A 23,518-nucleotide genomic window follows, 5' to 3' on the forward strand; every position below is an offset into this window, starting at 1 on the left:
ACTGCTGACTCTGTTGCCAAGGCTAGTCTCATGAAGGTCAGCTGCCAGCAACCTCAGGTGCTCTGAGTTCATGATTACAATGGCTATGTCATGTCTAAGGGGTGGCCTTTCACAGCCCTTCTCTCTTTCTCCTGGCCCTCATATTCTCTCTGAAATGTTCCCTGAGCCTTAGAGGGAATTCTATAAATGGCTTGTTTAGGGGTGAGCATTCAAACATCACTTATTCTGAGCATCTTTGGTAGCTCTTGATCTCTTCTTTAACTGTAGTTCACAGCAAAGAGAGGCTTCTCTGATTAGGCCTGAGAGTAGCATTGTCTGTTGGTCTACATTTCAGGAAGCCAGTTTGATACTATGCCAATTTAGCTAAACAACATAGAGAGCTTTCCACCTCAGGACATCTCCTCAGGTATCGAATTGGACCAATTGTACTGTAAAAGTTCTGTGTTCGCTCCTAGCTATCTCCATTACATCATGCCACTATTGCACATGTGAGCACATCATTCTTGCAGGTGAGTATTTTAATTCATAGGTTTTACAGCTAAATAAGACCACCAATGTCTTTCCCCACTATCATTTTGCTGACGCATTGAAAGCTATTGGCTCACAATTTAAGGTATAGTCCATCATGGCAGATAAATCATGGTGACAGGCTGATGAACAGCTAAACATATTTGTTTGAGTCAAGAATCAGATCAAGACAAATGCTCTTGTTCAGTTCACTGTCTTTCATTTCATTCAGTCCAGAGACTACAGTCCATGGAATGGTGCCGTTCACCTTTAATGCAGGTCTTCCTATATCAATAAATACAATCTACAAAGGTCCCTCATGAATACACCCAAAGCCTTATTTGCCAAGTGACCTTACATCCTCTCGAGGTGGTAATCAATATTAACTATCACAAATACCACACTAGAAGATGACACTTTCTGGAAAAATGTAAGGAAATTACTTACTGGTTCAAAATTATTAAAAGATATTGTTAGATGAGATACATTTTAAAGACATTTGTAAACTCTGGGCTAAACTCAAAACTTAATATTGCTAAAAAATAGATGATCAAAATTCACTGCCTTTGAAGTTTTGAGCTCTTGGTTTGGGCTCAGAAAAGTAAGCTCTCAACTGGAATCTTATTAAACAGCAATCTACCCACCTCCGCAGTATTCGCTTAACAGAGCAGAACAGAGCAAGCACTGAATATGGATTGAGTAGCTCGGGTTTTCTAATAATTTAACCCATTTTTAATGAAAATGTGTCCTTTTGTGACTGCCTTAAGTGATGAATAATGAACTGCTTTATCTACCTCTTTATACTTTCATATCTGGTCACAGTAAACTGAGCTTTGCCATACATTAGAGAACAAAGAATTCGAGTTTGTGAATTGCTTTATCCTTAGGTCTTTTTGTGTTTACTGCTTCACAAGTATGAACCATTTGATTTTCCTCAGCTCTGGGGAGTAGACTCTATTTGTAATTTGAGAATACAAAGCCAGAAGGGCAAAAGACAGTGTGAGAATTCAGTTTAGAGCTTGTGTTTTCTTTTGAAAATTGAAACTCTTGTCAACAACTGTTTTTTATTACATAATGCAGATTAGATTTTTTTAAACTATTCAATTAAGGTGTGGTCCACACTTCCTTTGGTCAGTTTTATAGGGTGTGTAGTAGTAGGCACAGTACAGCTAAGTATTACTCTGCAAGTAAAAAAAAGGAGAAAGGGCTCATAAGGGAATTTAGTGTCATTGGTTTCAATCCAGTGTTTTCAATCCACTGTTCTCCTCTGGGGTCTCTTCATGTCTCACTGTAAAGTCAACTTTTTAATCATCCCAGGAGTTACAGTTATAGAAACAATAAGTTAAAATCTAGAAACCAATTAAAGATTATATCAGCCCCCAAAACAACTGTTCTTTCTAAAACCATAGCAATTTATGCCAGCCTGGATACACAAAGCCTGTAACTAAACCAAAAGCTTGAATCTCATCCATTAAACAAATACTGAAGCTCAGGGGACATGTGTTTATGTACATTCTGAGCTTATTGGGATAAAAAATTGAGCCACAGAGTTGGTGTGTTTTGTCAATTATTGTCAAATAAGGGCTTATACTCGATTTCTAGTTTAGATTACAAATCTAAAAGATTGGAGCAATTCAATGAATATTTCTTCAAGGGAGACAATAACATTTGCTTTCCTGACCATAATCTTTGCAGCAATGTTAAATAGGTTGTTAATTTTAAAGGATATTTGTAGTTAAATCAGTGCATGCATCAGTAAATGATTCCACAGAGCCTGAGTTAGTGTATACTGTTCAGAAGGAAAAACATTACTCATATGTACATTAGCATTTTCATTTTTACTGCAGCAATATATCATTCCATTTTTTCTGGGTAGTAGGAAATGATGCTGCAAAATGCACTGCAGATCTCAGGTACAAACCATTGGCTGGCTTTTTAAAACTGGTAATTTAATTACAAATATTAGTTAAAACCTAAGAAAACATGCTCCATAATCCCTGCACACTTGCCTGCTCTCTCAGAAGACAATTGAAAGTTTCTGCTTCTTTTGTGTAGTTATTTATTGCATTTTCTGGTATAGTGCTTGGTCAGTAATTAGTCAGACAGGCAGAAAGTGTTGTAGTGCCTCTACCTGCCTCCTTCTGACTCAGAAGAACCAGTAGCATTGGCTACCGCAACAGCAAAGAATGATCATTTAGTTTCCAACACTGTGGACTGTGAATGAATGTGTAGGTGTGAGCCCGAGGGAGAAGAGAGACTTAGAGACAGAGAAGGAGATGGAGAGCTAATAGTGATTCATGGCAAGTATAAGAATAGAAGTTATTTTAAAAGCAATGGGTGACAGTCTATAAAATAAGCCCATTTAACTCATCACTAAAGAGAAATTGTTGTTCATAATGCTATCAAATATATTTTTCCTTCAAAACCCCTGTTTGGATGATTTGTATGACTTTTACGTTTTCAAATTTCTGTGATTGGTGCTAAATAAACCACACATTGAGCTAGAAAAAATTCAAGATGAAATAATAAAAGAGCAAATTTTTAAAAATTTCCCCATCCATTATTTGAGTTAATAACAGCAAAGAGAAAAATAGATTTTCTTCCTTTTTAAATAAACAAAGAAAGCTTTCAGAATTATGTTATGGGAAATAATTAAACATGCTTTGAACTTTAGTGCTTTCAATTGTGCATCTGAACAGTTTTCAAATGGGTTTGGATTTATCTATGGCATTAACAATTTAAAGTGCCATCCCTAGTATGTATGTAACTTGCAGAGTGCAGCCTTATGATTTGATTAGTGTGGTGGTGGTGAGTGGATTTCTACAAGTGCTGTGCAAAGGTCTGAAGAGGCATAGCTGCATTTGCCCTTTCCTTGCAGTGCACAGTAATTGGGAGGATGGTATTGAAGGGGGCACAGAACCCAAAATGTCCATCTGCCCCTAAGTGCTAACCAATGTGATCCTTTTACTGGTTTACTGGTTCTTTGGGGAAAAGGAGCCTATTGCAGAAGCTCTTGAGTATACATACATAATTAATAACACAGACCTCTTTGTCCAGACACTTAAGCACCTGCCAAACATGGAAAATAGTATTATTAGTGAAGAGAAAGAAAAAAGATGCCCCCAGGCAATATTTCATAAACTATAGAGTTCCTTTTCTGTCCTTGTCTGACATGGTTTGGCATTTGATAGATATGAATGAAAAAGGAAGTAGAAAGTGCATCAGAAGCTCAAGAAATTCTGGCTGCCATATATAGGATATGATTTAACAGGTACTTGAGAAGGCCTCAGATCTATTCCTTCAAATTGTTCGTCCACAGTGTATCAAAGTGTCATATTTTATAGTTAAGATAGTCTCTTTCCATGATACTCATTTAATAAGCAGAAACACACTTGGTCTTTATCATCTAATAAGTGATCTTAATACAAATTACCTTCTGAGATTGATTTTTAAGGCATTGGGCAGAAAGAAAAAGTACCATAGATAAAGTGAGATGGAGAGTTCAGAGTACAGACGGTTGCTTCAGTTAAATGGGTTTAAATGAGAATCTGAACAGCTGGGCTGATTATATAAAAGCAGTGAAAGACTTAGGGCAGGAGTCAGAGAAAAGAGGAGAAAAAGAAGACACAAATACAAAGACAAACTTCTACCTTCCTCGCTCATTGTTTATCTGAATACACTAATCCAGTACAGTGTTTTCTTCAGGCTTTCTTGACCAGAGGATGGCCATGATAGTGCAACATGGTATGTAACAACCACTGGCCATATCTTCTGCCTTTCTGGCTCCTTTCTTTTCTGTATCATAGACAAGAAAAAAAAGATAAATGAGTTTGTCTCATGGAAGGCTAGGATATTGTGTACCATTGAGGGCATTGACTATAAAGTTGAAAAAAAAGTTTTTTAAGAAAGACTGAAACAGAGTGCCAATTAATTGGAAACAATTGCATCACTTGGGAGTGAAGGGTTAGCTGATTCGGGAAAAGCCAGGTGTTAGAGGTAAAAAAAAATGATGGGAAACCTCTTTAGTCTCTATGATGTAGGTGGAAGTGGAAGTTGAAGAACAAATATCAACCTCAACCCAGTAGAGTGAATCAGTGAGGAATCAATCAGCTTGAAGAAATATTCTATTATTAATCTTTAAATGGTATTGCATGGACTATGCCTGTGAATGAGAAAAGTGACAATGATAAAGGGCTGCAAATTGTGTACTATGAGTAATTCATTAGTGTTTTTAACCCTTGAACACTATCATTTTCAGGCATGGCTTAACAAGGGGAAAAGAGAAATTGCCTCTGTGTGGTCCTTAGTAGAGGATTCAAAAACACAAAACCATTCATACTTCGTTGTTAAAATGTATGTTCCTATCTTATCTATTGAATGTCTCTGTGTTATCATCACATAACTATTTGGGTTCTCTGTTTTGAGGAAATATCAAATACCATTCTGTTTGGGTTAAGGCTTGGAAAAACAGGAAAGACTCTGCAAAAACCAGACCCAAATGATAAATAAGATGGAGACTAGGCCTAGTCTGTCTGAGGAAGAGAATGATAAGGGATAACATAATTGCTGTCTGCAAGAAAATGAATGAAGTTTATGTAGAGGAAAGGGAGATATGGGTCACTTGTCTTGTATGATCAACTACGTTTTTGGAGAGGAGAAAAGTTTCCACAAGCCACTTTTAAAACATGATAAATCATTTGATCATAATGAGTGAGTTAAGCCAGAAGCAGAAAGACTCAAATGGTATATACTCACTTATATCTGCACATTAGCCCAAGGGGCATGCCTCATGAAAGCCTTCACTTACCAGGAAACTGAGACAGAGAGGAGGACATCCTATTGGGACTCTAGATGAGAGAAGCATGGGAGGATGGCAAAGTAGAAGGATCCAGAGGGTCCTAGAAGCCTACAAGTAGAACATTATGATAGGCAGATTTGGGCACAGGGTCCCACTCAAACTAAGGCACCAGCCAAGGACAATATAGGCGGTAAACCTTAAACCCCTACCCAGATCTAGACAATGGACAGAACACTCTCCACAGTAGAGTGGAGAGTAGGATATTACTTTCTCACATACTCTGGTGCCTCACCTTTGACCATGTCCCCTGGAGGGGGAGACCTGGTGGCACTCAGAGGAAGGACAGCAGGTTACCAAGAAGAGACTTGATACCCTATGAGCATATACAGGGGGAGGTAATCCCCTTCAGTCACAGTCATAGGGGAGGGGAGTAAGGGGAAAATGGGAGGGAGGGAGGAATGGGAGGATACAAAGGATGGGATAACCATTGAGATGTAACAAGAATAAATTAATAAAGTAAAAAAAAACATGATAAATCTTGGTCTTTCCCAAACATCTTATTTTAAATTACTTTTACATACATACATACACACACACACACACACACACACACACACACACACACACACACAAAACCACTACATTTTAATATAATTAAGTAATAATATCTCTAACTTATTAGCCCAAACAAACATTTAAGGCATTATTTTCAAAACATAGTAAGAAAGTTGTGGGAATGAACTCTATGAGAAAGATGGAGGCTCTTAGATTTCTAAGGAAAGATAAACATTAATATGTATGAGTTTGCTATAGTAATTGTCATGACTTTGAAAACAAAAAGAACAAAAGGTGCTATTTTCTTTTAAAATTTGATCTATGTTTTCTAATAATCTTATAGTCAATATCTTATCTTTTTAAAGTACATAAAAGTAATTAAAATAGTTAATACTAAGTATGGAAAGAAAAATCTCTAGTGTCTATATATTGCACAGTTCACTTTATTTTTAATAAGACTGTTTTGACAATTTCTTCTAGAAATTTGCTTTATATTTTTAAAATTCTAATAGTCTTTAAAAATTCAGTAAACATCTTTAAGTGTTAATGTTAATACCTCAGTAAATGTGAAGACAAAAGAACCAAATGCATCCTTCATGTTACAGATGGTCTGTGGCTTAAAACAATTTAGCCTAATGATTTCCCAGCTATAGTGTGATACAAAAGCAATATATATTCAGGAGAAACTATATTTAAAAATTTGAACTTTGATCCTTTCTCTGACTACTACTATATGGTCATATATTTTCTTGCAATGTTAATATATCTGAGTCAGCTATATGAACTATGATAAACTATGGGGCTTAGTAGGGAAGGTATATTAATTATATTTCCAATATATGATATTTTCAAGTCACAAGGACTTTATCCATTACCCATAGTAACTGTGAATCATTCGTACTTAGTCTTTTGGATAGTATAGGAAATGACTGAAACAGAGCTATGAATAGGCTATGGTGAGCGCTCAGAAGGTGAAGCCTTGGATGGATTTGTAATATATAACTTATAATAACAACCTGGATGAAATGAACAGGAAATATCCTAGCTAAACAGGAAAACAAAAGTGGATGTGAAGCATAGGAAGTACTATTCTGGGTTAGAATATTAAAGTACATAGTGATATCATTTACTGTAATTAGAAACAAAAGAGAGAAACAGTTGCTTATAGCAATTTAAATTTGAAAATGCAGATTTGTTGACTGAATCCCATGGAACATATTGAGTGAAAAAGCTTAGGGGGTGTTAAAGTGAGAGATTTATTTGATTAGAAAGGTGATCTGGTTTGGAGATGAAATTTGTGATATATTAGCATATATGAATAAGATTACACGTAGAACTGAATGTAAAATAGGAGCTCTTGAGGGCTGAAGAAAAAAATACCACAAACTAGCAACATCTGAAAAACTTTTAATGAAATCAAGCCCCTCCCACCAAAACAAACAAACAAACAAACACAAGACAGAAGAACCTATATAGATAGGAGAAAATCACATGGTAATGACATAGGAACCAAAAGAATGAGAAAGGGTATTTCAGAAAACAACAAGGATTATATATTAACCATATAGACATCATAGACTTTAGTAATTTCAAAGATCAGTGAGGTGGAATAAAATTATAGTAAATTTAAGAGTGAATGAGGGTGATGGACACTGAAAAAATTAGAATAAAAACTTTCTTTAAATAAATTTGACTGTTTGCAGAAGTACATATCAAAGGAAACCATGATTTTTTTAAAAAACATAAAATAGCATTTTCTATTATGGTGGAAAGAAGTAGTAGAGAGCTCAAGGTTAAAGCTATAAGACAGGCAAGTTAAACAGAGTGATCAAGTGATCAAGAGAATGCAGTTGGGGTGAGCTGGAAACATCTCAAGGGACAGTTCTCAGGTGGCAATTCTGAGATGCTAACATTAAGAAAATATTTTTGTTAATAACTTATTAGACCAGAGGTGGCTTATTTCTTCCATTGTATCCTGCAAGAACATAAAAAAGACGAGGAGAGTGATGAGCAAGTATGACTATAGGTGACATGCCAGAAAATTTGTGGGTTCTCTTATGAGAACCACACACTATGAGGTGAATACATTAAATGAAGAAACAGATGGGGTGTGATAAGAAGAGAGTAGAGAAGATTTAAAATAGCTTTTATAAGGAAAGGAAGGAAGAAATGTTACTAGGTAACCTTGAAAGCAAGTTGAGATTAGAGACCAAGAATTTGCATTAAACCAATTTGCTATTTTCTCCAACATCATTTAGTATCCCAACAGTGTACATCCGGAGAAGTAGATACTTACATCATTAGATGGTTTGAATTTCATCTTATGCATGCTAAGGGCACTGAATAAAAAACAAATAAATTTGAAAAAGGAATAATTTAAACAAAAAAATGACATCTAGGTTGATCAAAAGTTGAGACAGGATAGTCTTTATTTCCCTTCCCTTTGACTGAGCTTCAAAGACCATTTATCCCAAGTATAAACTTTGTAAACATTAGTACATTTTCATTGCCCTATAGAACCAATTGGGTATTTTACACAGTCTTATCCGAAAGACAGAGATCAAAACCACATATAAGTGAACAAATGCTAAATCTAAAATGCCAAATCCTTGAAATTAAGATTCTTAGCAGGAAGAACTTGACGGAGAAGTCAGGATATAAGTATTTGAACATCAGTGATATTAGAAAAAGTCGTAGAACAAAACATGAATTTATATTTAGTGAGATACTAAAGGCCCAATGCAAATACAGGTGGTAGCTTTGCCTACTGTTCCTGTTCTGAACTAAACTAGCTTGTCCAATAGATATAAAGGAATAAAGACATGAAGAAAGTAAAATATAAAAGGACATGGTAACTGACTTGATAGAAGAAATAAAGAAAAACAGTGAATCATAGTTGGGAAAATGTTACAATTTGTGGTAGCCAAAGTTAGAAGAACGTTTTATGAGGATGATATGATGGGTTCTGTTTGTATGTAAGGGATCTGTAGTAGTAATTAATAGTTGTGTAAGCATTTTTAATGAGATTTGTAAGACCAGAAGTAGTTCTGAAGATTTGTCTTTTGCTGTCATTAACATAGCTGTTACAAAAGTCTTGAAAACAAATCAAACTTTAAAAAGTAACAGTGGAAAAAGCTAAATGCACAGAAAGGCATAGAAAGAAATACAAATAAAAATGTTTATAGTAGGAGAAAAATAATCAAGATAATCATAAGCCAATGAAGCACCATTTCTTGGACTTTTAAGTAAGATCAAGTATAGAAATGAAAGGAAGAGTTTCAAGTTAAATATAATAAGAAAATAAACATGGTGTAAAAAGATAATGTAGATTTATTAACATGGAAATCATTGCTAAACTCTGAAAGCTTAGTCACCCTAGCAAGAGGAACTAAATTAATAGCGAAGAGGTGCATGTAGAAAAAGGTTGCACAGAAAGAGTATGCTTCAGTGATAATGTAGCTCAGTGGAAAGGCACTTGCTTAGTATGGGTGAGCACCATAGGATCAATTCTCAATACCGCAATCAATTAAAAACAAGTTTTATAAAGCCAAGAATATGCTTAAGGTAACTGTTAGAGAATTTTGACTGTGAAAGGAAAAAAATAAGTTCCAGCTAAAGGGAGTAGTTTTAGATTATAACTGTTTTTAAGGCTGGACAAAATTTCCCCTCTAGGAAGTTGTTAAGGTTGAAATATATGATAATTATTACATGTATGCTCTGGATGCAAAATATTCTAGTTATTCACCAATTCATCAAGATGTCAACCAATGAGCACAGCCAATAAAGACCTTTAGTTGATTGTATTGGTGTTAGAAGATTAATGATCAACCATGACAGCTCATGTTACTCATTTATAATTTGCCCTGACAATGGTTTCCTTTAATTTCATTTTTGGAATAGATGTCTGAGAGTTTATATAGCAGTATAAATAAATAGATTATATACAAATAAACTATATTTGGGGACTGTAAATGTTGATATTTAATGCTTCAAATAAATGTTCTTAAGCCAATGGTTCTCAACTTGTGGGTCGTGACCCCTTTGGGGTAACATATCAGATACCTTCCTGCATACCCAATATTTACAATACAATTCATAACAGTAGCAAAATTACAGTCATGAAGTAGCAACAAAGTAATTTGATGGTTGGGAGTCACCAAAACATGAAGAACCATGTTAAAGAATGGCAGCATTAGGAAGGTAGAGAATCACTATTTACGCCTTCATGCTCAGAAATCCCTTTTTGTATGGCACTTATTTCTGAATGGAAAAATACAATATTCATTATCAAATTTATGAACATAACTTATTTAGGCACACTACAAGAATATAAATATATTTTGTAACAGAAGAGAAACTTATTTTGTTTTCTTCTTGGAGAAGAGTAAAAAGAAAAATGAGGAGAAAGATATGAGTAGTTACTGTGTTGGAAAATAGTTTCTGTTTTTGTGGACCTATCTTCATTCTGTTCCTCCTTTACCATGATGGGAGAAGTGGGAGAGATGAAGCATTGGATATGGACAGATTTCAATTGTAGTTTGAGCTATGCTACTAAATTATCTGTGGGCACTTAACTTCTTTGCATTTAGGTTTTTTATTTGAAAAGTAGGACTGATAATGTCTGTTTTGTAAAATTTTGTGAATTTTATGAGATTATATATATATATATATATCACATATATAACACTTTTTTTTCTTGAGTTTTCTTCTTTGAATCTAGCACCCTTGCTTATAAAACTGTGTGCCCTTTTCATTGTTTTTATTCCTATAAGTCACAAATCTAATAGCAAACTATTAACCTGGATCATAGTAATGAACAACCACAAATTTAGTGGCTTTGATAATTGATTTTATCAGCTAATGTAAAGAAATGTGCTAAAATAGTAACTGAAGAGTGAGGGGGGAAAGACCATATTAAGGTGGTAACAGTATTTATGTCTACTGAGGAGGCCTCTATTTTTCTATTCCATTACATTATTGGAGATAGTTGTGAAAGAGGGAGATAGAGAGACATTAAGTTGATGGAGGAAAATGATCTGTTAGCTATACAGTCCTTACAATGAAACACTGTCCTTTTAGAAGTTTGTTTCACAATCCTTCTCATCACCAACAGCTCCTTAAAAGGGTAAAAAATATCATCAGTTTTCCTATTTGTGGACATTTAGATGAATATAGTAATAGCAAAATGTATAAAGCCATTCTCATGAAAATATTTGAATAAAAAATTTAATATATGATTGATTGTAGCACATCTCTAAGTCAATGTTGTCTGCTTTAATCCTTTTTAAAAACACATCAGAGTATAAATTATAAATAAATAAAATATAAATTAGGTGTTATTTCAGCTGGGTGGGGTGGCTCACGTTTTTAATGTCAGCACTTAAGAGGCTGACAAGATGATTGCTGAGAGTGTGATGCCAGCCTAAACTACATGGTGAGACCCTGTGTCAAAATTAAAAAGCAAGTAAAAAGAAAGAAACACAAGGAAAGATGAAATAGAAACATTTTCAGTAACATTCTCCACTTGTCTTCTGTCCCATGTAACACTGTCTTACTGTCTTAAGTTACAGTTTAACTTACCTACATCCCTACCGTGCAACTAATCTATCAAATACTATTGTTTTTCTTTTTTGTCATGCTGAGGATCAAATACAGGAGGACAGTGTGCATCCTAGGCAAATATTTTACTTTTAATCTACATCCCTAGCTGCTGTGGTTTTTTGAGACCACATTTTCCTATGTTGCTAGGTTGGACTCAATTTTGTGATCCTCCTGCCTCACCCTTCTGAGTGCTAGAATTACAGGCATGAGTCATGATATAATGTTCCAAGTATGTTTTAAATTGGGTAATATTTAATATTGATATTTAATATATATCCATGTCCTTAATACTTTTATGTGTTGCTAAAATAATAGACTGTCATATTATGACAGTATACACTGGATGCTAATGATATACTTGATTTTGTCAGTTGGATTCATCATTCAAATTGGTTACTCATATTGATATTTAGCATCTAAATGCTATATAATTAGGGGAAATCTAGTTATTGGTAGAAGGAAACTGGCCAACTGGCTTGTGGCCAAGAAGGTCTGAGCTGATGTGGAAGGGTATATTTATGACAGGAACTGCCCAGGGATAGAGACAGTTCTGAGATGGGAATGCCAGGAATTTAAATAAGAAAGGGTAAATGAATGTCCCAAGAGAAAATAGAGGAAGAGGGAATAACGTGGCCTATTTTCTTTTTCTGAGTGTGAGAGACATGTGAAGGCTAGGTTTTGTAGGGGTTAGACTCTCATTCACCGTTTCTTCTTCATTCTGTCCCTTTTCCAAGAAAAGAGGTAACTTGTGAGTTGCTGTGTTTTTTAGAAAATATACTACAGAATCCCTGGAGAGTAGGGATTAAGGTGAGATTTCAAAATTTGAAAACTTCTCCACCTTTTGCCCTTTGCTTCCTCATGTATTAAATTGCTTGCTATGTTTCCCAAATCTTTCACTGTTTTATATCAAGTCGTATTTTTTTTTCAGGCTGTACTACACATTTGTAGACAGATCCACTTTGAGGCGCGATGAGTTCTAGAAGGACACAGCGTAGAACATTTGGCCTTAGGGCTAAAATGAACTTAAGCCTGTGTTGTTGCATTCCAATTTTTAGACGTCGAAGACGATCCAAGATCCAGGTAAGACTATCTAGAAATATTGTGTTGAGTTTTCTTAGGCTATGACTAAGGGAATGTAGAATGTTTGAGTGTTATGAGTGTGTGCAAAGAATAGTATAATGTTTGCTACTAAGGAATTTATATATGTTCAGTCCTTTCTGTCCTTTCAGAGTTGGGAATTGGGGAAATGGGTTAAGATTGGGATTCCAAACAACTTTGACAAGCTGATGTGGGTAAAAATAAACATGACAAAGTCTATTAAAGGCAAACCCAAATCCAAAGAATAGTAGATTACAGAAATGAGTACAAGATGGTCCTGAACTGGGTAAGTATAAATATAACAAATAATTGTATAGGGCCCACAAGAACTTTAGGTCAAACATGCCAATAATAGAATGTTCTATAGTCAGCAACAGTGAACATGGTCTAATATATATAGATATATTAATAGCATAGAGGCGCTAACATATTATTTTGTATTTGAAGTTTTATAATGCCTTTCACAGGGAGTAATATGCTAAGTTTCAGCATCTATGACCTATCTATGTAAGCTATGGAGTTTTGGGGGAAATTTCAGGGAAAGCAAGCCAAAGTGACTCCTTTCAAATTCTTAGAAAATTGTCCTTATAAAGGACAACAAAAAGACCTGAAAGGTTAGCTGAATTATAAGTCTTCAAATAGTTGGAGAGGCATTATATGGGGGGTAGAAGGAATGGGTCAGACAGCTCCTAAACATTTCCACTCAAATCAGACTTAATGGAATGACTGAGAAAGTGCACTAAGTCAAGTTTGTTTTAGCATAGCATAGTTCTCACTTCAAAATAATGAAACGTTAGCATTATTTGAAATATAGATGAAAAATTTCCCCTTTGAGCTTTGTTAGAATAAGACAAAAAGCTACCATTATGAAATGATTTTTAGTACGGACTGGTCATATAACAAAGTGGACAGTCTATTAGTAGATTTTTGGAAAGCATTTTAAGTAATATAAGTCTGTGAAATAAGGTTCATTCACCAGTTCAAAGGGGAAAATTGGATTCCTAAACATCCATTTTGTTTCTCATTATAATTTTGATAGCATTTGCCCTCGGGTGTTTTTAAACAGCTTCACAGACTTTAAGATTTCCCAGACCTCTTTTACATTTGTAAATATTTAACACCAACCGTCCCCACGCCCCCTGATTTCCAATGTGCCTACACATTTTTCATTTGTTTATCCTAACTTCTAAGGCTGTGTTCTAGCAAAATAAAAATGATGTATGTGAAATTATTTCTAGTTAATCATCACATTTCTGTTTTATCAGATTACTCTAGTTCTTACTAGTAATTTTTCTCTATATGCAAACCAAATGTTTGTGACAATTGGTTGAAATAAATTAGGCTGCTAAGCTGTTCTCATTTTTTACTCTATATAGGCATAAGTTCTTTAAGCATTTATTTTAAGAGATAAAACCAGAAATTGGAGAAAAGTGGCCACTTTTTAGTGTGCTATTAACTCGTCGAGTGCATATGCTTGAAAGCTGTGGTTGGCATGCTGAAGTGATGTTTATTTTTCTTTCTCCAGTTTCATCATAGATATGTCTAAATGTACCAAGGTTGCATGACCAAGCAACTGGTAATTTCAGGCAATTAGCTACTTGTTTGGGCTTAAAGATAATCAACACTCATTTTTGACTTTTTTTTTTCAGTAAAATGTTCAGTTGAAATTCACTCAATTACTTACTTCACACAAAGTGAAGTGGAGAATTGAAGCAATTATCTACATGATTCAAACAAAAAATGACCTCTTTGACCTCAATTATAGTACCTGGATATTTTAAGCAAATGTGAGTTTTGCTTGAAAACTGGAAATATTAAATATTTACAAATGTAACTTTTGTTCAAAAAACTGCTCAAGTCTTCAACTTCTACTTTGGTTTATGTGGCCTGAACATTAACTGAAACTAGCGATAACTAATGAAATGAATGATTCACTGAATTTTCACGAGAAAAATATTGTTTGAAAATAAGGATGAATTTAATTATTATGAAAGAAACATGACAGATTCAAGATGTCTCCTGTATTTATTGTTAAAAATTGTTCTAAAGGTATTCAATAATGGAAATAAGACTCTAAAATTAGTATTTGAAGTGGAAGCAAGAGAAACAATATGGGGTATCCTAATAGTCAGCTCCAAACAGGGTAGTTGAATAATTACATGGTCATTTCTATATTGAAAACATGCATTTTTAAATTTTTATTATTTATTTTCTCTCATATATTACATGCACAGTTATCCCTCTCTCAGTCCCTCCTACCGACCTCCGCTCTTCCCCAGATCCTCTCCTCCTCCATTTCCCTTCAGAAAAGAGCAGGCCTCCCAGGGATATCAACCAAACATGGCATGTCAAGTTACAACAAGACTAGATACAAACGCTCAAGGCAACCCAATAGAAGAAAGACGGTTCCAAAAGCAGAGAAAGGAGTCAGAGACTCACTCACTCCCACAATTAGGAGTCTCACAGGAACATTAAGCTACATAACTATAACATATACGCAGACGGTCTAGGTCAGACCCATACAGGCTCCCTGATTGTCAGTTTAGTCTCTATGAACCCCTAAGAGGCCCTCTTAGTTGACTTTATGGGCTGTGTTCTTGAAGAAGCTTCATCTAGCAACTGACAGGACTAGATGCAGAGACCCACAGCCAAACATTAGGTGGACCTTGGGGAAATCCCACTAAAGAGGGGGAAGAAGGATTGTACGAGCCAAACATGCATTTTTATTCCAACTTCAGTTTATTTAAACTGTGAACAGAAATCAAGCAACAATAGTCTTTTATTGACGAGAGTGCTTTAACGCAATAGAAAGTGCAAGATAATTAATTTTTTATCATTACTTAGGAATACGGGAATCTAGGAAAGCAAATTCACCCTGATAATATGACTATGGAGAAAGTTACAGAGTCAGTGAATTTTAAATTTAAAATTGAGGGTGTATTTTGACCATAAGAAACAGACCATATGAGTATTTGAATTTTGGTCTTATGTAATCAAACAAACCAAGGACAAAATAGATGTACATTGGACTATTTAAACATTTACAAAATACCCTTTATCATCAGCTCCCTTCTTTTCAAAGTACTAGTAGTCATTATCTTTTATAGTCCTCAAAAATTACTCTGCATAGTACATATGATTAAATAATTTTAGAAATTCAAAAATGAAAGCTAAAATAACTAAAATGTCCCAAGTAACTCAGCATATGGTGGAAATGATGATTTGCATACAAATCTCTCAGATACTATATCACCTTGACAGTTGTTTATGAGAAAAGGGGTATTGAGTTTCATCAACAGAATTATTAATTAATAGTTGCTACAATATAAATTAAATGTATTATTTTATGAACGTTTATTTTGGAATCTGATTTGGCTCATTGGCACTAGGAAACTTTTCAAAGAGTTTAGGCTTAACTTGTATGGTCATAGAAAAAACATGTAAATCCACAAATATTGTCCTTGATGTTTCCATCTTTCTTATGGATGTAATTGCAGAATTGTCTTTTGTTTTGTTTTGTTTTGCTTGTTGTATAGCCCTGGCTGTCCTGGAACTAGCTCTGTAGACCAGGCTGGCCTTCAATTCACAGATCCACATAGACTAGAAGTGTTATGAAGAAAATGTATGCAATACTAAAGGAACAAAAGGCAAAGAAAGTTTACTTAATTTGTCAAACATGAATCCTTAAGAGAGGGAGTGCAAGTCAAAATGGCCTACCACAGAAATGTAGGAGTCATTAGGGATAGGTACAGAATAGAAGGGTGAGATACAGTAATGATGGTATTGTTGGAATAATACAGAATACAAAGAAAGTAACCAGAAGATGAGGCCAGAATAGGATGCAAGCACCAGTTCCTACAAAGAACTTGTATGCTTCTGAGTTTGGTTTGATCTTGAATGTGAAAATTTATATTTGATTTTTTCTAAAAATGTCTTTTTTAAATTATAATTTATTCAGATTACATCCCAATTGTTATCCCCTCATTTGTACCTTCCTGTTTCCACCATCCCGCCCTCTTTGTCCTATTTCTCTCCCCTAGACCTCTGACAGAAGGGGGCCCTCACCCCACCATATGACCACAGCCTATCAGGTCTCATCCTGATAGCCTGATTATCCTTCTTCAATGTGCTGCCAGGCTTCCCCACCAACAGGAAATGATCAAATTGGGGTCACCAGAGTTCATGTCAGAGGCAGTCCTTGCTCTCCCCACAACCGTGGAGAATGAGCTGTCCATTGGCTATATCTGAACAGAGGGTCTAGGTTCACTGCATGCAGTGTCCTTGGTTGGTACAACAGCTTGTGCAGGATCCCCTAGGTCCAGATCTGCCAGCCTTGATGGTCGCCTTGTGGGGCTCTTTTTAAAGCGAATAGTAACATGACCCTATATCCAACAAAATATAAGTATTAGGAAAGTCATCTTACCCTCATTTCAAAAATCTTAAATTCTAAAAACTCATCTTTGAAAATCCTATATTCTGCCAAGAATAGTTCATTCTCCATACTGGCAGCATGTAGCCTGAGTCTATTTTCTTTTAGTATTACAGATACATGGGACTCTCACCTACACAAGAGAGTGAGCTTCTGCAAGTCAGGAAATATCTCAGTCTCTTTTGTAACATATCTGCAGGAGTAAGAGATCTGTGAGAAATCAGATAGATTAAAAGAGAAAAATTTTAATGAATTTTTAAGCTAGAATCAGCTTAGATTGAGAAAAAAATTCATGGAGTCCATTTGGAAGTGCTCAAAATAGTCTAGATGAGAGATGATGTGTGACTAAGGTGGCAGCAGTTGCATAGAAGAATAGAGAACAAACAGTCAAGAAATTCACTTATATAGGAATTTTTCTTTTGTCAATAGCCATTAATATTTCTTATGTGCCAGAGGCCAATATAAATGTTGATGATAGGCAATCCAACAAGACCGATATCTGTTCTTTTTCAAACCAGGTGGGAATGGTGGTTACTTGCTGGTGTTCAGCACTGATTATGCAACTTCTGCAGTTTGAAGTCAAGCACTATTATTTGTTATTTGTGTTCATCATCACTGATAAGTTATGAATATAAAACACAGGGTACCTTCCAAGTGCTTAGCTAATCCAGTTGAAGGGAAAGAGTTAGGAACAGAAGAAGGCAGTATATTGGGCATTCATATATGAGATGGAATTAGCTTATCAAATTCTGAAAACATAGAAAAAGGATTGGCATGGAGAAGAACATTAAGTATAGAATACTACAAGCTGAGGACAGAGTTATATACAAGGCCTCAAAGACTATTTAAAGAATTTGCATTGTGCTAAAAACCAAGTAATTTAAAAACTACAAATAAGTTGGTTTCATTTGCACAGGGCTGATAATTTGACACACACACACACACACACACACACACACACACACACACACACACATGAAACTTGAGAAAGATGGAAGAATTAAAGACAACAATGTGTCTAGTGCAAATGAACTGTGCATACAGTGACAATATTAACTAGAGCACAAAAGCCAATAGTAGAATTCTTATAAAAAGAAAAATGATTAGTTTGTGACATTAAGGTGAATGAGAAGTTTCTTAGATGTTTAGTAGACATTCAGGAAGCATCCTTATAAGCCAAGAGAGTGGTCTGACTGAGTACTGAAAAGATCTTTCGTAAAAAAATGTGACAGTTGAGTTGTAGGGGTAGATGCCAGATGTTAACAAAGTCTCTCTCTCTCTCTCTCTCTCTCTCTCTCTCTCTCTCTCTCTCTCTCTCTCTCTCTCTCTCTCTCTCTCTCCTTTAGATTAATAGACTTTATATTGACTGGATATATTTGCATAGGTCCTTCCCTTCTTCTAGGACATCCTTATCTTTATTTACTTTTCTGTTCTCTCTCTCTACTCAAACTCAGGGAAAATATATTTCATATCAGCCACATTTTCTTTTCACTTTGAAGCTCTTCATTTCCTCACTCATCTTATCACACTATATCCTTTTATATTGTTTTCTTTATGTTGGTTTTTCTGTTTATTTATTTCTTTCTTTTATTCCAAAACAAATTTGAGCTTACTATATGGTTACAGCACTTTTCCCTTCACTTTCCTCCTTCCAAATCCTCTCATACACTCTTCCTCACTTTCCTTCAAATTCACGGGCCCTTTTACATTGATTGTTATTGTAATGCATATATACATGTGTGTATGCATATGTATATAAATATGTCCTCCTAAATATAACCTGCTTAAGCCATGTAATGTTATATATATGTGTGTGTTTTATGTGCACATACACACACATACATATGTATACACATACACACACACGTACACACATACGCACACATTTTTTGAACCTGGACAACTAACTAGTATGCTCTTCACTGAAGAAGGCCACCTATTCTACTCCCAGCTTTTTTTCTCAGTTGCCTGTAGTACTTCGTGTAGGGTTGAGGCCTCATGGACTTTTCCCTCTCTGCTTTGGCATTCATTGGTGTCATGCATATTCAGCTCAGTCACATTGGTGGGGTTTTGACATTACAATAAGACAGAATATCACAGAAAACTCCCCAATCCTTTGGCTATCAGATCACTTGGATCTTGCTATTCTCATCTCTATTGTTCCCCTAGCCCCACTTTTCTTACAATGTTTTAGTTTACTTTCCTGGTTTCTGTAGTCACTTCAGGCTATGTACTAATATCTAAAGATTTAGAGCTAGGGGCTCTAAATGATGTTTGTCTTTCTGGGCCTGGGTTACCTCACACAGAATGATATTTCATAGTTACATCCATTTACCCTGCAAAGTTTATGATTTTATTTTTCTGTACAACTAAATAGTATTTCACTGCATATATGTACTACATTTAAATTATCCATTCATTGGTTGCAGGACATTTAGATTATTTCTATTTCCTAGCAATTATAAAGATAGCAGAACGGAGCATGGCTGTTTTATTTTTAAGACAAGATTTCACTTTGTAACCTACCCTGTGTTCCAAACTCACAAACCTCTTTCTCAGCCTTCCAAATGCTAGGATCACAGCTGTGCACCACCCTTACCCACCTTCATCTGTCTTCTATGTATGTATGTATGTATGTATGTATGTATGTATGTCCAAGACAGAGTATATATATATTTTTTTTTAAACACTTATGATTTAATCTCCTATGATAAAATTAGATGTTCAAAGTCTATGGATGTCAACTGGAATAGTGATCCTTTGAAACAGAAATTTAAACAATAAATATCAGAATACTTCCATAAATTTCTGTCATATGATATTCTTTGCAAGGCTTTTTTCACAGTCCTTCCATTTCTTCCTCCATTCTCTTCCTCATACTCCTCCACCTTTTTCCTTCTTACTCTATTTTTTCTCTTCCCCACATGATAGGCTCTGAGCATGCAAGGTTCTAAGTATCCTGCACTCCTGCACCACATGCCTATGTTTTTTTTGTTTTTACATAGAATAGATATGAACAATACAAGGACTTGTAACTCAATAAGTGCTAGAATTTTTCTTGTACATTTTATCTTAAACTGGGTCATCAAAGAGTTAGGGCAAAGAAGGGAAAATAAATGGATGCAGGATAAGATTTGACAAATATATCTTCTTTCATTGATGTTTCCTATGGGAAAATCAGATGATTCTGGATCAAATGTTGCCATGAACAATATTCTCATATAAACAAATGATGCTGACTGCATTCATTTGTAGCTAAGTATTGATGGCAGAAGGATATCTAAGGACATCCTTTAATGTACTCTGTCAGCCTTTGGAAACAATAGTTTCAGCACTTCCCCACCTCACAAAGACGGCATAGGAAATAAAAGCATCTTGAAGATTCTGGAAGAGCAGGGAAGAGAATTACATGATGGGAGTTGTCAGTGTTGGCATGATCATGCCAAGCTTTTTGCAGCATTGCATTTGGGCATTATATTGATAAATCAGGCTCAATGGGGAAAAGTACTAGAAATACAGAATATATTTTATATTCTTTATGTAAATTAGTCTTACTCATTTTGTTTAGTTTTGGGCAGACTAACGCAAGAAGCAATCATAAATAGTTTATCTAGAAATACTTTTTCTTATCAATATTGAAAAAGAAAACTTGCTAGAGCCTGTATTGGTGATGATACACATTTCATTTCTATAATGGTTATAAAGTCAGCTTGATTAAATATTTTCTGGCACTTTGATTTTTATCTCAGAAAACAAGACAGGATTATTTATCATGATGACTGAATATTTCCAAAGCAGATATTTATTCAAGCAAACAAGATACACCATATATAATAGACCTAATTCTGTTTTACCTATTATACATGGAAGTAAAAATGCAGATTATTTTTTGAAGTTCACACAGAAAAGCAAAAGTAATCTGCTTTTGAAATTGGAGGCATATTAGCTTCTATGCTAGATGGAGACCATCTAATTTAAACAGAGTTACATGCCTCTAGTAAATGTTGGAGTGTTGGTTCTAATCAAATTGAGATCAATAGTGCACTGTTCCCTTTCTATACTGCACACTAAATAAATGTATGACAGTAATTCAAGTCAGAGTAAATAGCCATATTAGAGGAAGACAATTAGGACTGATAAGTATCATTATTTGAGATGTTGACATGAATGCAAACACTGAATACATAAATTTTAAAGGCTCCGCTCACCTATCCAGTCATTCGTGTACAGTTTATAAAACAAGAAGGGCTCAAATCTGTCTGAAAATAAAAGGGAAAGACTCAGTATTCTAGGAAGAAAAACTGTGGGCAACTAAATGGATGACCCTGTCGATTGCCTATGACAGATGGTAGTCAGGGGTGAGCTTATGTGGCCTAATACTCTGGTGACCTCTGCTTATTTGCTGATGATAGGCTTAATATTTTTACTGAATAAATGTGTCATATTAACTGTTTTAGGCTCCTGGAGCTTAGTATTGCCACTCTAAGTGATTTACTAGAGATAACATGTTGGCCCCAAAGCTTTCAGAATCTTGCATACATAGATCCTCAAATTTTATCTATTTTTATAAATATTGATCATTGCTATTTTTTGTAGCTTATATACTGCTCATTCTTCAATAAATATAGAAAAATAGATTTCACAGTACTATTAGAATTATATAAATTCTAATTGTAGTACATGAGTAGAATTGGAAAATTATGGTATATAACTAGATATTTCATGGCTAATTAGTTTATTGTAATCAAGATATTTTTATATTCAAACTCCCAATCCCATTACTTGTAGTAAGGTTGTGCTCCTAGACAACAAAGAAATATTTTCCTGTCAAGTTTATGAACATTATTTATCGTATATGTTCTCAATAAATACCTTATACATTTTATTAAACACACTTATTCTTATTGCACACCCATTTAATAGTACTATATTGTAAGGGGAGTAGCAAAAATGTTTACTACTTTTAAAAAATCAGAATAAGAAGTCAGTCAAAGGAAGGCCTAATGGCCCAAAGACCATGAGAAGTGATTTGATTGAGTTTCACAAGTCCAGAAACTAGAGTGTCTATTTTGGAATAAGTTTAACTTCAGAAATTTAAAAAACACACCTTGAAAAGGAGGTTGAAATGTATGTAGGTTATAGTGAAAGTTAATAGGTGGTAATTATTAGCAAGTGGACTTTAAATCAAGGAGGGACTGAGAACCAGGAAAGTAGGCAAGGTTATAAAGGGCAACAGAAGGAGACAAAGACTTGGGAACTGGGCATCATAAGGATACAGTGAGACAGTAAGTACAGAATGCAAGTAATAAAATTTGGGGAGTTCTTGAGGGCCAAGGGGAAGTAAGTGTGTCAGGAAGGAGTATGAAAAAGGTTGAAGGAGCATGAATCAAGATGGAATGAGAGGCAGAAATGAGAGGTGCTTGGGAAAGAAGGAAAAGAAGTTGAGGGAGGTGGGGTACTATGGAGGCATTCAGTTGGTTATTATAATTTAATATATTATATGTAAAAAGGATATATTATATCTGTGGATTCTTTATATTAGATTGAGTCATTTATTTAATTCCCACTTCTTTGCTCCAATTAAGATAAACAATGTGGCTTATTAAATTGTTTTGGGGCATATGCAGCAGAAGTAAATTATATATATATATGTATATGCACACATACATACACACGTGTGTGGATGTGTTAATAAATGATTCTGCCTCTTCTTCTACTCATTTGCTTTCCAAAAACAGGTGTAATTAAGATTAAGCAATTGGATAATTAGTAATGGCATGCAGCCACCTGGTTGGGAGGTGTGTTTTACTGAACAGACTAGTCTTACAGCTATAATTTCTATTTGAAAATGTTTAATGTACTTCTTCATTTGGGGGAATCACTTCCATTTCAAATTAGTGATAAAGCTACAGTGTAATTATGTGACAATTAAAAAGTCCACAGCAGACCCAAATGGTTATAAGAAACTATAAAAATCAGTGCAGAAGAAGCAATATTATCTTGTACTTCTAGAACACACATTTCTCGCATTAGTGTTAGCTATATTTACACAAATATCATATATTTATATTTCATTTCAAAGAAATTGTTTTCCTGTACATACATTTTAACTACTTTTCTTTATTCCAAAAATATATGTCTAAAAGACTTCACAGAATCATTCTTTTTTCTCATGTATAATAAAAGAAAGCCAGTGAAATATGTTTAATAACAATAAGTAATTTCTCTTCCACTTAAAAGGGCAATTGAAGGAATATGTGGCCGCATCCTAATAAAATATAGAAGTTAAAATATGTTAATTTGGTTATATTTTGTTGTATCTATTAAAATATTTTATATGGAGTGGATATCTCTAGGAAATAACATGCCAGGGCAAACATTCCAGCCTTTAATTTTCAGGTGCTCTGCACAAGGGACCATATTGCTTGTGCTGCCCAGAAACTCTGGAAGGACAGTGACTCAGTATATTAGTGGGAAGGAAAAATCAGGTGACAGAACAGGTTATTGCTAAAAGGGAGTGTAAGTGTGCT

The 23,518-nt window shown here is 34.8% G+C and overlaps 1 protein-coding gene and 1 long non-coding RNA gene across 3 annotated transcripts in view; one reads left to right on the forward strand and one right to left on the reverse strand.

Moving 5' to 3' along the window:
• The window catches only part of LOC311601874, a 73,886-nt gene that overhangs the window by 42,420 nt on the left and 7,948 nt on the right, over positions 1–23,518 (reverse strand). The window lies entirely within an intron of this gene.
• The window catches only part of RPS6KA6 (ribosomal protein S6 kinase A6), a 130,703-nt gene that overhangs the window by 30,570 nt on the left and 76,615 nt on the right, over positions 1–23,518 (forward strand). For both annotated transcript variants that reach the window (XM_084789586.1, XM_084789585.1), the window contains exon 3: positions 12,390–12,541. In XM_084789586.1, coding sequence (XP_084645712.1) covers positions 12,431–12,541 — 111 coding nt within the window. In that variant the 5' untranslated portion in view covers positions 12,390–12,430. The remainder of the gene's footprint in view (positions 1–12,389; positions 12,542–23,518) is intronic.

Source organism: Acomys minous (assembly GCF_964271855.1).
Source record: "Acomys minous genome assembly, chromosome: 7".
Classification (NCBI taxonomy): domain Eukaryota; kingdom Metazoa; phylum Chordata; class Mammalia; order Rodentia; family Muridae; genus Acomys; species Acomys minous.